The sequence below is a fragment of the Festucalex cinctus genome, chromosome 17, assembly GCF_051991245.1.
Source record: "Festucalex cinctus isolate MCC-2025b chromosome 17, RoL_Fcin_1.0, whole genome shotgun sequence".
NCBI classification, from domain to species: Eukaryota; Metazoa; Chordata; class Actinopteri; order Syngnathiformes; family Syngnathidae; genus Festucalex; species Festucalex cinctus.
Window position 1 is genome coordinate 19,302,692 of NC_135427.1, and position 14,419 is coordinate 19,317,110.

The window sequence follows — 14,419 nt, forward strand, 5'->3', positions numbered from 1 at the left end:
ATATTGTGATAATTATATCGTGGCCTTCATATTGTGATATTGTACATGTTTGGATAATGTTACAACCCTACCCCCAAGCTCAGACACCTGTCCCAAAGTCAATGGTAACATTTGGGGGACAAATTATCCAAAACTTTGTGGCACAAGCGCAACATTACACATCAACTGAATACATAAGTCTACAGTTTAAGATGAAAAGAAACAGCCGTTCGCTGCTAATACTGCTGTCATGCAACCTCTCGAAAGTTGCGTGCGCATGCGTATTACATAAAGCCACAGAAGAGCTAAACCGTGGGTACGGTTTACTAAACTGTGGGTACAGATTCGCAAAAAAAAATCAGACCCTGACACTAGAGGGGCTCCATATCATCTCCCTGTTTACAACCAGGACCTTTACAATACATTTCAGATTAAGTAGCTGGCCAAGTAGAATGAGACTGGTGTAGTGTCTTATAATAACCACAGTCGTTAAGTTTCTTTTTTAATCTATACAAAGAAACAATGTTAAAGTAAAAAAAAAAAAACACTAATATAAAATCAACAAAAAATGGTGTGTTGAACAAACGGTCTTTGTGCATGACTCGGATAATTTTGACAATATAGTGAAAATAGTATCATTGAAAAAGAGGTGTCGATTCCTCAGCAAAAAAAAAAAAACTATACAAAATAAAAATGATTTAAACTAATCCAACTTCGTTTCTCAAATGATGTGGCGGGAGAGTTCAATCTGTGGTGTTGCGCCGGTACCAAAAACGGGCCCTGAAGTCATCACTGCAAGTCATGAAACCAGGATTGGTGGGCGAGTGGACGATGCAGCGGACGATATTGTTGTGGCCCAAAGACAGCAGGTTTTTCCTCTCCCCTGTACGCGAGTCCCAGCAGCACAGGCTGATGGTACGCTCGTCAGGAAGAAGAACGTAGTCCTCCGTGTGGTTGAACACGCCCTGCGTGCGATGCATCTGACGCCCGCTCAAACCGGCGCCTGCGACGGCAAACACATTTCAACACAATTCAAACATTTTCTATGGAGTTTAAACTATTAAAATTATTGTTTAAAAAAAAATTTAAAAAAAAAAGAGAGAGAGAGAGAGAGAGAGAGAGAGAATCACGCCTCATCTTCTTCACCTGTGTATTTCACCAACATTCGACCCGTTGAAATTTCCCACAACTTGACCACTGAATCTTTCCCACTGGAAAGGATGTACTTGGAGTTCTTCGTGAAGACGGCTGAGCACACCTCTGCTCCATCGTGGGCCTTGTCAAACGTGGTCACGCAGCGATTGGAGACACCATCCCACAGTTTAATGCTGCCATCCTTGCTGCAGCTGACGTAGCTGTTAGCCGAATGGTTGTAGCCAACGCCGCTAATGGTGTCTGTGTGCTGGTCGCCGGGATTGCAGGACACAAAACACTGGAAGGTGTTGACGTCATAAAGACGCAAGGTGGGGTGCTGTGTTCCAACGAGAAGGAAGTCTCCAGATGGATGAAAAGAGATGGAGCGCAGCATTTCCGCTTCCTAAAGGGGAGTGATTTTTTTTTTTTGTATTATATTAATAAGTTGGTTCAGAGGCATACAAAATTCTTGTCTGACCTGTACGTATTTAAAGGCTCGTTTTGCAGAGGGCTTTGAGTAGTCAAAAAGTTTGAGGGTGTAATCTCTTGCGCCAGAGGCAAGGATCTGTTCAGTTGGGTGAAAGGCCAGGCAGGTGACTTCATCGACGTGGTCATACAGCGTTCGAATCACAGGGTGATTCTCCATGTTTTGCTGAGCTGTCTCATTCATCATTATCTGATAAACACACACAACAAAAACACATTAAGACTTTCTTAACAAGCGCTAACTCGTGCTTACCTAGTTTACCTCAATCGGCATAGCACTTTTGGCCAGCATACGCTCAGTATCCAGTATCTTTATTGAAGCATCAGCAGAGCCTGTGGCGATGAGCTGGCCATCCCGACTATATGTGGCAATGCGACAGGGTCCCTTATGGGAGGTAACGTAGCATGTCTCATACTCGGATGCTTCTGGAGACATTGTCTGGACATCAGCATCAAACTCCAGATCAATTCCCACACCAGGCGCTACTGTATCTGAGCGCCCGATGGCATACTGGACAGCACTGTCATCGTTCTCCATACCTGTAACACAAAGGAGACATCTGAAAATTAGCGGACATACAACAAAAACATTACCATAATAAAATATTGATAAACAACTTACCAATTTTTACCAACTGGACAAGCTGTTCTGATGGTGAAACCACGTTTTGAGGTTTAACTTCATTGACTAAACTGTTGGCGATGCTGGTGTATCCATCGTAGAGTAGCTGGCTTATGATGAGTTTATACAGATGCTGCCGATCTTTCAATGTTGGTTTGGGTCGATACATCTTCTATCAAAGACCAAATCAAAGCCGAAAACGTACCTAATTAAAAGCTAACTAACGTAAATCACGGCTGGCAAATTGTTGAATTGTTTAGTGAAATAAATGCACTTTTATTATGCACGCCAATAATCCTGAAAGGTATAAATACCTGAACGTCGTATTGTTAGCTTTGTAGCTTCACTTCAACCAGGAGGAATCACTTGGACTTGCTAGGTTTACCTATAAAATGAAATGGCCCAAAATAAATGCATTTGTGGTAACCTGGTGTTACTTTCCCCTTAAAGACTTAAGTGCAAATACATTTTGTCACTAAAACATGAAACTATTCACACCTTTTAACTGTTCTTCTGCAGGAAAGCGTGGTAGTAGACAAGACGCGTAGTTGTTTCCTTCTTCGACTATTTCCGGCATTTGGGCGTACTACTGCCATCTACCGGTAAACGTTACGCCATTCTATTTTAGACCTTTTTATATTCTTGAATATAAATATTAAATACAGAACTTAAACCACAACAATGCTGCAACAACATTATTTGTAGGACGTTTCAAAAAGTACATTTAAACAATACAAGTGTGTGTTAAATTCAACTCAACTTTGTTTATAGAAAAGTGCTGTACAGTCAAAATTAGTCATACAATAACAAAGACAGTTAAAACAAGACATTAATAAAATAAAAACAGCACACTCCATAAAAATGCTGAGTCAAAAGCCACGGATTAACATGTTTTAAATGACATGCCAGCAGCTCAGGTATGACCAATCACAGCCCCCCGTGTTTTCTGACTTTTATCAGATTTGGGAGCTGAACACTAATGTACTGTGATATCATTTTCAGTGGACAAGTGGCAAAACTGCCCCATGAGAATACCACTTAAAATTGTTTACAGGCATAAACAATGAAGACAATGTAATGGTCAATGGTTAAAAAACAAAAAAAACAAAAAACAAAAAACATAGTAGCTCACTGCATCATACACAATTCATTTAATGCAAGATATTGTCATAATACACGTTCTGTGTTTATCATAAAATTTTCTACATTGGTGCCCTCCACGTCTCACACACAGACTTTGATTGAGAATTTTTCCCACAATGATCAAGCCCACTACGATTGGCCGGCAACCAGCTCAGGGTGTACCCCGCCTAGTGCCCATAGCCAGCTGGGATAGGCTTCAGCACCCCCCGCGACCCTTGTGAGGAGCAAGCGGTTCTGAAAATGGATGGATGGATGGATGGATGGATGGATGCTCAAGCCCATGCCACCTGAAGCATATTTTCTACAGTCAGCAGTTTTTCTCTCGGTTTTCCAATCGATTCTCCCTTCTTCACCTCCATATTGTCGATCTTTTCCCAATCCGAGAAGGTCACAGGCTTCACTCCTTTGGGAGACGACAAAACAAAGCACTTTGAGCACATAGTATAGACAATAACTGAGGCTTCACGATGATGTAGTGATGGGAAAATGAAGCTTCATGAAACACTTGCAATATGTTTTTACTACTCTAGATGGTGCTCTTGGTTTAAACAGACAGGGTAGTGCAATGGAAAGAGATTCAATTTCCACTTCATCTTTAAACCAAAAGTGCCATCTAGAGGAGGGAAAAATTTTGTGAGTGGTTCATGAAGCCTCATTTGTCCATCACCAATGATCAGTTTTAAACCAGCCAATTAAAAACTCATTCACTCCCAGCCATTTTCACTGAAGCAACCCCCTTCCTCCCAGCTGTTTTACTGGATTTTAACTGATTGATTTCTTATACTCTGCTGCCACCTGCTGGCCAATTTAGTAATAACAATCATTGCTTCCATTATTCTCTTCAGTTCAGAGGCTGCATCAAAGCCTTCCGTATGCTCTAGCATAAAAAAAAAAACAACAACGTATAAATACGTCTTTGGGAGCAAATGAGTTAATCTAGTAGCTTAGTAAGGCAGGAAAAAACAGTTATTATTTGTTGCATTAAGTGTTTTTCTCATATATTACAACTTTGAAATCAATGCAGGTACCTCTTTTTTCAAGTAGAGTTCTAATACTTAGTGCCCCAGACTTTTCAGCAGACATGTCCAAGTCCCCTGAATCCATGTCTTCCATTAGGGATCTTGCAGTGTCAAAACTATTATTCATAGTGGTGGCGATCACACCAGTTGGGCCTGTCTTAAGCCACCCGCTACAGTATAGACCTAAAAAGGAAGGAACTGTGTTGACAAATGTTTACTAATACCAGATTTGTTCTTGATTGCTGCCGTTTTCTTTGTGGTTACCTGGAGCTTGTTGAACGCGGCCCATTTGGTTCGGAACTATCGCTTTGCCAGAGTCAAATGGCACCGACGGGTCAATGGGGAGGCTCTTGTAGCCAATGCTGCTAATGACAAGGCCACAGGTCACATCCTCTACCTCGTCAGTGAGCACCGCACGAGCAGCCTCGCCTGAACCCTGGTTACATGCAGGCAGACAAAATACAGTACAACATGTACATTTAGCAATCAATGCCTCCAAATCTACCTCCAGTTTGTTGACTGCCAGTCGGACAGCAGCTGTCCTGGTGCCGTCTGGATTGGGAAGGACCAGGACAGGGCTCCGGAAGAATCGAAGTCCCCAACTACGGCAGGATTTGCTTCTTCTTTCACGCTCCTCTTCCGCTGGAAGCTCGACGGCTGTCTTTAACATCAACTCTGTGAGACGTTTTCTTGGTCTTGGTAAATCTGAAATGGCAAAGGCATACACTTCTATTTGAGGAATATTAATTCAAAGTGGACATGCAATTGAAAATGGCCTTTTATACATGTGAAAAGTGTGTGCATTTGTATTGACAAACGCAAAGTATCAATGTAATTTAAGACAGGGAACTCTTCACTTCCTGTAGTGGTGTACAAGTTGAGAAAGTTCACCCCCTAACCCACACACCATCACTCAACCCTGTTGTTATTTCTCTGGCAAGGTCAGTGGAACAAGGACAAATAACTGTGATAACTCCTCTTTCTTAACTCATTTGCTCCCAATAACGTGTAAATACGTTTTTTTAATGTTCTAAGTGTCCCAAAGACGTATTTATACGTTTTTTTGTTGTTGTTGTTTTTAATGCTAGAGCATACAGAAGGCTTTGATGCAGCCTCTTAACTGCAAAGAACGGTTGCAGAAATGGTAGTTATTACACAAACGGCAGCAGGTGGCAGCAGAGCAAAGGAGATCAACCAGGGCCATGTAGAAAAAAAGCTCAATTACTTACAATTTTGAATAGATTTGTGAAAACTGATGAAACTTAGCTCTCTTCTAATGCTAATTTCTGCAAAACGGAAACAGATAGAAACATACTTTTTTTCCTGATGAAAGAAGAGACGTTAATCTTTCTTTTGGTAAGTTCCATGCTTTTATAGCAATAGAACACAATATTCTGTGGGCCTTGCAAAATCAGTCAAAATCCAATAAAACAGCCGGGAGCGAACGGGATTGTGAAATGTGAAAATGGCTGGGAGTGAATGAGTTAAATACACAAGGAAGCTTTTTAATTACAGAACATAAGATTGTCATTATTGCTGAATGTAGAGAGGCATGTCTTAAATGTAGATGTAGCTAATGAAAGAGACGAGTGAGTGCATAATAAAAAGGCAGCAAGCGACCCCTCTCACCTGGAATAGCCTCAGGTACACCCACAAAATCAGCTGGCAGCATCTCAGGTCTGGTGCCTGGGAGCTTGACCATTTCTCGAAGCTCCTACATTCATCACAATAAAATATGCAGCATGAACGTGAACCAAGCTTCTTATGTTTCTTTTTCCGCAACATTTTTTTCCTATTTCTATTTTCTGGCGGGCTAGATGGCCTTGTTGTCTCTCACAGGTTTTGGGGCAGGAGACACAATTTCTGTGGGTGTTCTGAGTTGGTCATTTCCAGCACAATACATACAGGGCAAGCACTAATGAGACATTTGTCGATTTTCTTTTCCTTGTCATCATGTGTGGGGTCTCTCATACGTTTAATTCACTTTATCTTTTAGGAGGAAGACTAACCTCACACAACATACCTTTAAAATAATACTTTTTACATGAATGTAAAGAGACATGAGCCTTAGTTAACTCATTTGCTCCCATAAATGTATAATTATGTTCTATTTTATATATTACCATGTTCCCAAAGATGTATATATGCAGCCTTTTTTATGGTAGAGCATACAAAAGGCTTTGGTGCAGCCTATGAATTGAAGATATTGCTTGAAGCAATGGTAGTTATTACAAAAAACGGCCAGCAGGTGGCAGAAGAGTATAAGAGATCAACCAGGGCCATGTTGTGAATAATGATGAAACTGAGCCAATTTCTTATTCTTTTCTTAGTGATGGGAAAATGAAGCTTCATGAAGCACTTGTGATACTTTTTTTACTCCTCTAGATGGCACTCTTGGCTTAAATGTGCAGTGGAAATGTAATCAATTTCCAATACACTAGCCTTTTTATTTAAAGCAAGAGCACCATATAGAGGAGTTAAAAAAAATAAAATAAAAATCAAGTGCTTCATGAAGCTTCATTTTCCAATCACTACCTTTAATATGAATGTCACATCGTTTTCAATTTGTTTTTCAATTTGAGTGATTTGATTATTTGTATTATTTACAATAAGTCATCATCAGTTGTTTGATACTCACCTTGATAGTGCACGCAACCTGCATGGGTCCCCTCCTGCCGACAATAAGCACCCTGCGGACCTTGCTCTCCATCAGCGCTTCAAGGGCAGGCTGAGTGATTTCGGTTGTCTGCAGATAACCATGTTTACATTTGCGACAACAGCAGGAAAACTGGATCTCTGAGAAGCCGATTCGTAGTTGATTAGCCATCAACGTACCTTTAAAATGTCCGTCGGTGACAGTAATATCCGTGCTATGTCCAAAGCCACATTGCCCTGTCCCAGAATGACTGCTGTTTCACAACTCAGGTCCGGGCTCAACTGAATGGGTGAAGAAAATTGTTTACAAACTGAAGGTAAAGAAGCAAAAGGAGAAGAAGAGACGTACCTCTCGACAGCTTGGCAGTCCATTGTACCAGCCTACAAAGTCTTTGGCGGAATACACACCAGCCAGGTCTTCTCCAGGTATCCCCATCCTCCTGTTTCCCTCTGCACCATAGCTCTATTATAACACAAAAAATACATAAGAACAATCACTTGCTCATACCAAGTTTTGAAAGTTACGTAAGCGTCTTACCAGTATTACTGCATGATACGCTTGCTGCAGCTCTTCAACGCTCACATCCTTCCCAATGTTCACGTTTCCATAGAAACTACAGCGTGCATGTTTGGCCGTCTGCGTGAACGTGTTGATGACGTTCTGAGATTTCAGCAAGACAAAAAAAGATAACATGTCAGTGTTAATATTTTTATTAAACATAAGCGGTTTCATTTATTTTGAGTGAATACAAATGTAACCCCATTTTAGTAATGTTTCAAAAATAAGGTAGCATTCTTGAGATATTTTGACAAAAGCCTGTCAAACAAATGGGCCAATAATCTGGTGTGCATCATTTCCTTTTGTGTTCACCTTCACTTCTGGATGATCAGGAGCAACCCCGAACCTGACAAGGCCAAAAGGGACGGGTAGTCGCTCGTAAATGTCCACTTCAACATCTTGACGGGCCTGAGAGCAAAAGGAAAGATCTAATCACACAGTGCCTTGGAAAAATATTTGCCAAAACCTAGCATCAGATTTTTTTTTTCTTTACAAATTTATCACACTTCAATGTTTCAGATAATCAACTGACATAATATCATAACCTTTTTTGAGGGCGGGGGGATTTCAACACCAAGGGAGATACAATCGTGAATTAAATGAATTTTAAACTATTTTTAAAACAACGTAGGATGCTGCTAAATTATTCATCCCCTTTTCTCTCAGGGCAGACAACTGACTCCAGAAGTCCCCTGATGATTTGAGTGGTGATGATAAATATGTTTGAAGCCTGAAACATGGAAAACGGTCAACTCGTTCAAGGGAGCTAGCAAGTGCACTGTATCTTTCTGACTGGAAGTTAAACTAGGTGTGGTAGACATTTAGAGATAAAAAACACAATTTTAACCTGTTTACATAATCAATATGCCTTTGTTAAATTGCACGTAATAGAAAGTTTACTGTGAGAACCTGTTTGTCCACCCGGAAGTACGCGTGACGTCATGGAAAAAGAAAAGTTACTGTGTACTATTTACCTTGATCAAGTGCTGTGCTGTGTAGAATCCTGCTGGTCCACTCCCAACAACACACACCTTTGGTCTGCATGAGGAAAATGCTGCCTCTCCTACAGGCAATACAAATAAATACCTTGTCACAATTGATCATTTCACAAAAACGTTCATAAATGGACAACTGCTAAGTTAGAAAGCTAATAACAATTTGATCAAAGTGACTCACCGCGTCGATTTATCCATCGACTCCTTCTCCACGTCCACAATGTGACACCGCTAAAAATATTTTTAAAGCCATGCATTTTGGATTTTACAGTCTTGAGAATAAGGGTGAGGCTCTATCAAGTGTTCTAGGTAGGCAACTCCTCATAGCAGCCCCCTCTGCTTTGGACAGAGGAAAGGGACCGAGAGCAAAAGCCAGGGTACAAAAAGGGGGGGGAAAAAAACCGTGGTCAGTTTCCTCCACTAGACTTGGTTAATGATGTAGATAGAGCACATCGCCGCAACGTTTTATTGAAACACTTATTAACACATTATGTCACATTATGAAAGCAGCATCGCGTTATGTTACGCTTCCACACTGTGTAGCAACAAAAGTAGTCCGGCAGAAAAACAAATATGCACAAATGTTCCGCTTGGAATAAAAACAAAAAAACAAAAAAACAATACTAATAAATAATAGGGGGAACAGACTTTAACTCTTGCGTTACCATTTTCACCCATGAAGGTCGATTCTGTTAGGAAATAAATACAAATAAAAATCAACAATTAAAATGGTGATCATATGCATATTTCCAGTTAACAGTGCTACGTAATACATTTTATTAACCATAGGACCTGTTATTTTTTTGGTTTTAAAGTTCATATCGTTCGTGAATTTTAAGTGTATTTAATGTACTGTATACATAAATTAATTTTGAATGTGTATTTATGTATTATATGCTATTAATATTTAAGGGTCGTTTTATAGACTTAAATTTGTATTTAGCCTACTCTATTTTTTTTTTTTACTTTATTTTACACTGGCCTGGTATAGCGGTTTTACTCGGTGAAATGTAGCTCACCGCTCATTGAAAAGCATTGTACTTTGGATCGTTGTAATTTGATTTGTGAGGATTATTTTGATTTGAAATGTGATAAAATGAAATTTGACTACTATAGCAATCTGGTTTGCATGCAGGCAAACGCAATACAATATGAATATGCCGTTTGTCATCTGTAAGGGAAGCTTTGCATCAGAAATGTGGTATCCAAAATATTACTGCATTGTTTGACATCTGTGAGGGAGAAATGTTGGATTTATTAACGTCAATCAACAGACTAATTATTGTTTTAAAACAACTATTTGCACCTCTGAGAATAAGGGTCTCATTGCTAAGAAGGCTTTACTCTGTGAAATCATCCAATCTGAGGAAGATCATTTTGCAGTAATACAAGCTGGTGTCTTCCAGGCGCAGTGGAAAAACCTTGATTGTGAAGCCGTGTCCTTGGGTGATGACGTGAATTCGGCCGTCAAATTCTGTAGCTGTTGTCCTCTTGGTAAACACACCTCTAATCAAGGACAAGTGCAGCACATTTCTTTGGCCGTGAAAATGTCTGTCCTCCCATTGGGTTTGATAACATCCAGCATGTTATCTTAGAGAAGGAGTCAACACTTGCAACTAAAGTGTGTGGAGGAGGGTCCTGTAAGACTGCATGTACATAATAGGTGTAATATCAAAACATGATAATGACCAATCACGGTTCACCTATTTTCTGAAGCAGAGCCGTGATTGGTTGTTACCTGAGGAACTGTGATGCCATCATGGACTTGCATATGAATGGGCTGTCAATGTCACTTACTTGCCATAGGGACACGTGAAGTCACCGGCGGCCATCTTGTGTTGCCACTCACTTAGGCCGCTTGAATATACAGTATTGATTTCTGCACGGCATTTTCATGTTATTTTGTGCCTCTACGGCGAGAATGCCACCGTGTTAGACATAAGTTGTATCAATAATTCTGGGAGTAGCTGCTTTGCTACCACTATGCTGCTTTTTAACTTTTCATGTAATTTTCAAGACATACTAATGACCCTAAAAGCTCCTTGAACTACATCTTACAATTTTTACCGATTTATTTATTTTTTGTGTTTGGCTGTTTTACAATCAGTAACTAATTTTTAAATCAGAAGAATAGACAATTGCTATAAATTGTATGCAATTTTAAAGCTGCTGCATGCAGAAAATTGCATTTCGGATCGCTACTGCCACGTGTGGCTGAAAAATGAAACTGCACACTCCCTTATCACATACGAAGCTTGCAGTAGTACCCAATGGGAACAGCTAAGGTGTACTAATTAGAAGGTGTTTCAGTCGTACAGTGGTACCTCTACTTACGAACGTCTCTTCATACGAAATTTTTGAGTTACGAAACAACTCAACGGGAAAATATTGTCTTGTTACGAAAGAAATTTCTAGATACTAAAGGTAACAATACATTACCGAACGCAACATCCTTTCAGCTATGGCTATTACCTACCATATACTAGATACTAGATCGGTGTCTGTGCATCTTTCTGGCATCCCATTGGCAAGAGCAACCTTTACCATAGGTATCTATGAGCCGAGATAATAGATCGGTGTCTATACAGCACCCTCATCATTCATCCCGCGGCCCATGAGGTGTTCCGATATGTTTGTTTTTCGTAAATATATTAACTAATGGCCGACGAATTTGTGCAAAAATTCAAACAATTGGTGATTGATGAAGGCACAGTAAGTTTTTAATTGTGACGAGACGGGCCTTTTTTGTAAAAAGATGCCTCGCCATATCGGAGGTTTCCATGAAGTTTCGGTATTTGTTTAAAAGAATCACCCAGGAAAAGTGTTCACCAGTCGGGCGTTTGCTCACTAATGTTTGCCTTGGACATTTTCGAAGGATTGGTTTAAAAAAAATAAATAAATAAATAAAGCAAACATCTTTGGATCAGTTCTTTACAAAACACCAGGCAAAAACACAGAGAGAACATGAACCAAAGAGGGCAAAAAAAGAAGAGGACAGCAGTTAAAAAGGTAAATGACCCTCATTTTTATTCTTTATTCTTTGTTTTTTTTTACATTACGCACAACTCTGCAACATGTATTTGTTATATGTTTTGATGCATTTTTATGCTTTATAAAACATTTGTCTGAATTTTGGGAGACTTGGAACGGATTTGTGCATTTACATGGAAAATGCGTCTCTACTTACAAAATTTTCTACTTCAGAACTTTCTTCCAGAACCAATTAAGTTCATAAGTAGAGGTACCACTGTAAATGGTAAAAAAAAGAAAGAAAGAAAAAAAAAAACTCCATAGGACAGCTTTAATGAAAATCCAATATTGGCATATGTAGGTCTTTCTTTGAAATTTTTATGCAGACACGGCGCTCCGCATACGCTTATCACGCAATCCGCGTAGGGCACCAACTGCCTGAGGGGGCACCAAAAAAACAAATCAAGCCCGTAAAAATAATCATATTAGTAATTATAATATCAGTGTCTAATATTTAAAATAAAAGCTTGTAAAGCATGTTAATTAATACAAAAAATAACGTAGCATTATTTACTCGACGAGCGGTATCGCTGGTCTACGTTGGTGCCCCCCCTCCCCTAGTACTTGTAGTTTGTTCCTATTAGGGAAAGGGGGAGGGGGACGGGGTGCACTTTTGCTCCAACGGAGCAAACTACTAGGGAAAGGGGGAGGGGTGCACTTTTTCTCCAACGAAGCAAACTACTAGGGAAAGGGGGAGGGGGGTGGGGTGCACTTTATGCTTCAATCGCAAATTTGGCAGAAGTTTATTCTTGGATATCTGGACATGTCATCAAAAAGGCATCAAGAATTGGGGGCGGAAAAGAGGAAAAGAAAAAACAATGAGATGATGCTATTTATCACTTATTTTTGTGAACATTTTTAAAACTTCAATATTGACACTTAGAAGTAGGGCTGGGTATCGATTCAGATTTCCAGAATCGATTTACTTCGATTCACAAGGGCCCGATTCAATTCATGATTCACAACGATTTTCGATTCAGTTGAGGAATTCATGCAGCACATATTTTAGACAGTCAAAAGTACCAATGCTGCAAAGAGTAGAAACTTCTTGCTCTAATTTAATGCATTATTAAGAATATGAATATTTACATTAGGAATTGAATCCATTGCAGTTACATTCATCTGTTTCATTTAACATGGCCTTATAAAAACAATAAATAATAATTTAAATAAATTACAACCACAGCACAGGCTGTGTAAATAAATTGACAAAAATGGCGGGGGTCGATATATTGATACATGGTTTTATGTATCGATATTGGGATATGAAAAGGTGTATCGATATAGCGATATATCGATATTTCAAACCCAGCCCTACTTACAAGTTATTTTGTTTAATAAAGCAAAACTGACAAATACTCAGATATTGTTCATTTCTACCAGGGGAGGGGTGATGGGGTGTGCGGACAGAGTGTTGGGGGGGGGGGGGGGCGGGGGGGGGGGGGGGGGGGCACCACAAAACATTTATGCTTAGGGTTAGGCTAGCTGGTTTTTATGTACCAAAACTCAAAAGCACAGGTATTATTGGCAAATGGTGTTGGTATCATTAACTACTCAAGAGTTTAGATCTCTTACTTGGTATCTGTCTGAAACTTTTATTTTAATGAACATCCCTAAATTTAAAAATTAACAAAAAAAAACTCAACATCTTTCTAATCTAATAAAGAGGTGCAATAAAAATGTTTTAAGACATTTCAACAAAATTACAAATTGGAATTTGTATTTATTTTTCATTTTGACGGCATGAATTCCCAACCTCAACCCGCTTTGCTGAAAATATCAGCTTCAAATATGAGTTATGAGAGTCCTTGACTACTAATAATCGTTATTGGCTCTGAAAACAAACAAACCGGCAAATTCAACAGATGCTGTAGTTTGTACGTCTACCTTTTACCAACAAAAAATAATCCATTTACATATAAATAAAGTACATGAAGAAATTTGACAATGTTAACATTTAATTTTTATGGTCAGCGAAACACTAACTTGCCAGAAAATGACTCATCTTTAAAACCCAAAACATATTTGCTTTCCCTCACCTGACTGGGTGTTCACCACAGTGGGAAAACAGAGCAATCCAAGTGCAAAGATCCACCAGTTAGCTTGCATCTTTGCAACAAGGACCACTTGTACGTTTGGACTAAACTGCTTGACTCTCACGCGTATGCTTAAATGAAGCTATGTGGGTCACAAAGGAAATGTGAATCACACAGCTCCTATCTTGAGATTACTCAGCTCGTAATGCTGAAAAATGTTCCTCACTTTTTCATCATTTCCTGTAAAAAGATACATATTCGACCCCCCAAAAAGTCCAATGTGCTAATACATGCTAGAAACACTGGTTTCCAATGTGCTAAAATTTGTTTTAGTTGGCTTATTGCTTGGCAACAACAAATGGCTCACATGCGGACTCGAGTATAGTTTCTGTTTTGAACTTATGACTCGTTTCCAAAGCAGACATCGCCCTCGAGCGGACAAGTGGAAGAACTGCATCTGCTGAGTTCAGCTCTTGACTTGATCAAAAGTATGAGTTTGTGAGCTAATCCAGACAGAATCCCAAACAAACTAATGGTGTGTCTTCATGTTCCCTCAACCTCACCACTGCATGTGTGGTGGTTGTAAGGGCGTCTGACTCTGACTCCTGTACTGGGTGTGCAGTAACTTGCAGGTGGGCTGGGAATCCTGGCCCTGAAGCCAGTCTTGATAAAGGGTCTGCAGAGTCAGGTTGAGCTCCGGGAGGGTGACTGGCAGGCTGCCGTAGACCTCCTCCATCTGCTGGACCAGTTGTTTATCGACG

At 39.8% G+C, this 14,419-nt stretch overlaps 3 protein-coding genes across 3 annotated transcripts in view; all 3 read right to left on the reverse strand.

Moving 5' to 3' along the window:
* Positions 1-360: 360 nt before the first annotated feature.
* Positions 361-3,186, reverse strand: cstf1 (cleavage stimulation factor, 3' pre-RNA, subunit 1). Its single transcript, XM_077503306.1, has 7 exons — positions 2,720-3,186; positions 2,536-2,606; positions 2,222-2,393; positions 1,862-2,139; positions 1,592-1,789; positions 1,126-1,516; positions 361-982 (listed from the first exon to the last, which is right to left on the reverse strand). The coding sequence occupies exons 3-7, from the start codon at positions 2,388-2,390 to the stop codon at positions 723-725; spliced, it is 1,296 nt and encodes a 431-aa protein (XP_077359432.1). The 5' UTR covers positions 2,391-2,393; positions 2,536-2,606; positions 2,720-3,186; the 3' UTR covers positions 361-722.
* Positions 3,187-3,349: 163 nt separating this feature from the next.
* fdxr (ferredoxin reductase) lies at positions 3,350-9,155 on the reverse strand. The gene is made up of 12 exons (XM_077503305.1): positions 8,774-9,155; positions 8,572-8,660; positions 7,910-8,005; positions 7,577-7,699; positions 7,388-7,501; positions 7,219-7,320; positions 7,022-7,129; positions 6,013-6,097; positions 4,889-5,088; positions 4,648-4,819; positions 4,393-4,566; positions 3,350-3,767 (listed from the first exon to the last, which is right to left on the reverse strand). Exons 1-12 carry the CDS (start codon positions 8,847-8,849, stop codon positions 3,637-3,639), a joined length of 1,470 nt encoding a protein of 489 aa, XP_077359431.1. The 5' UTR covers positions 8,850-9,155; the 3' UTR covers positions 3,350-3,636.
* Positions 9,156-13,325: 4,170 nt separating this feature from the next.
* Positions 13,326-14,419, reverse strand: part of narf (nuclear prelamin A recognition factor) — a 10,276-nt gene continuing 9,182 nt past the window's right edge. The window contains exon 12 of the mRNA XM_077503596.1: positions 13,326-14,419. This exon is cut by the window's right edge and continues 46 nt beyond it. Within this exon, the coding sequence (XP_077359722.1) occupies positions 14,218-14,419 (202 nt within the window). The 3' untranslated portion in view covers positions 13,326-14,217.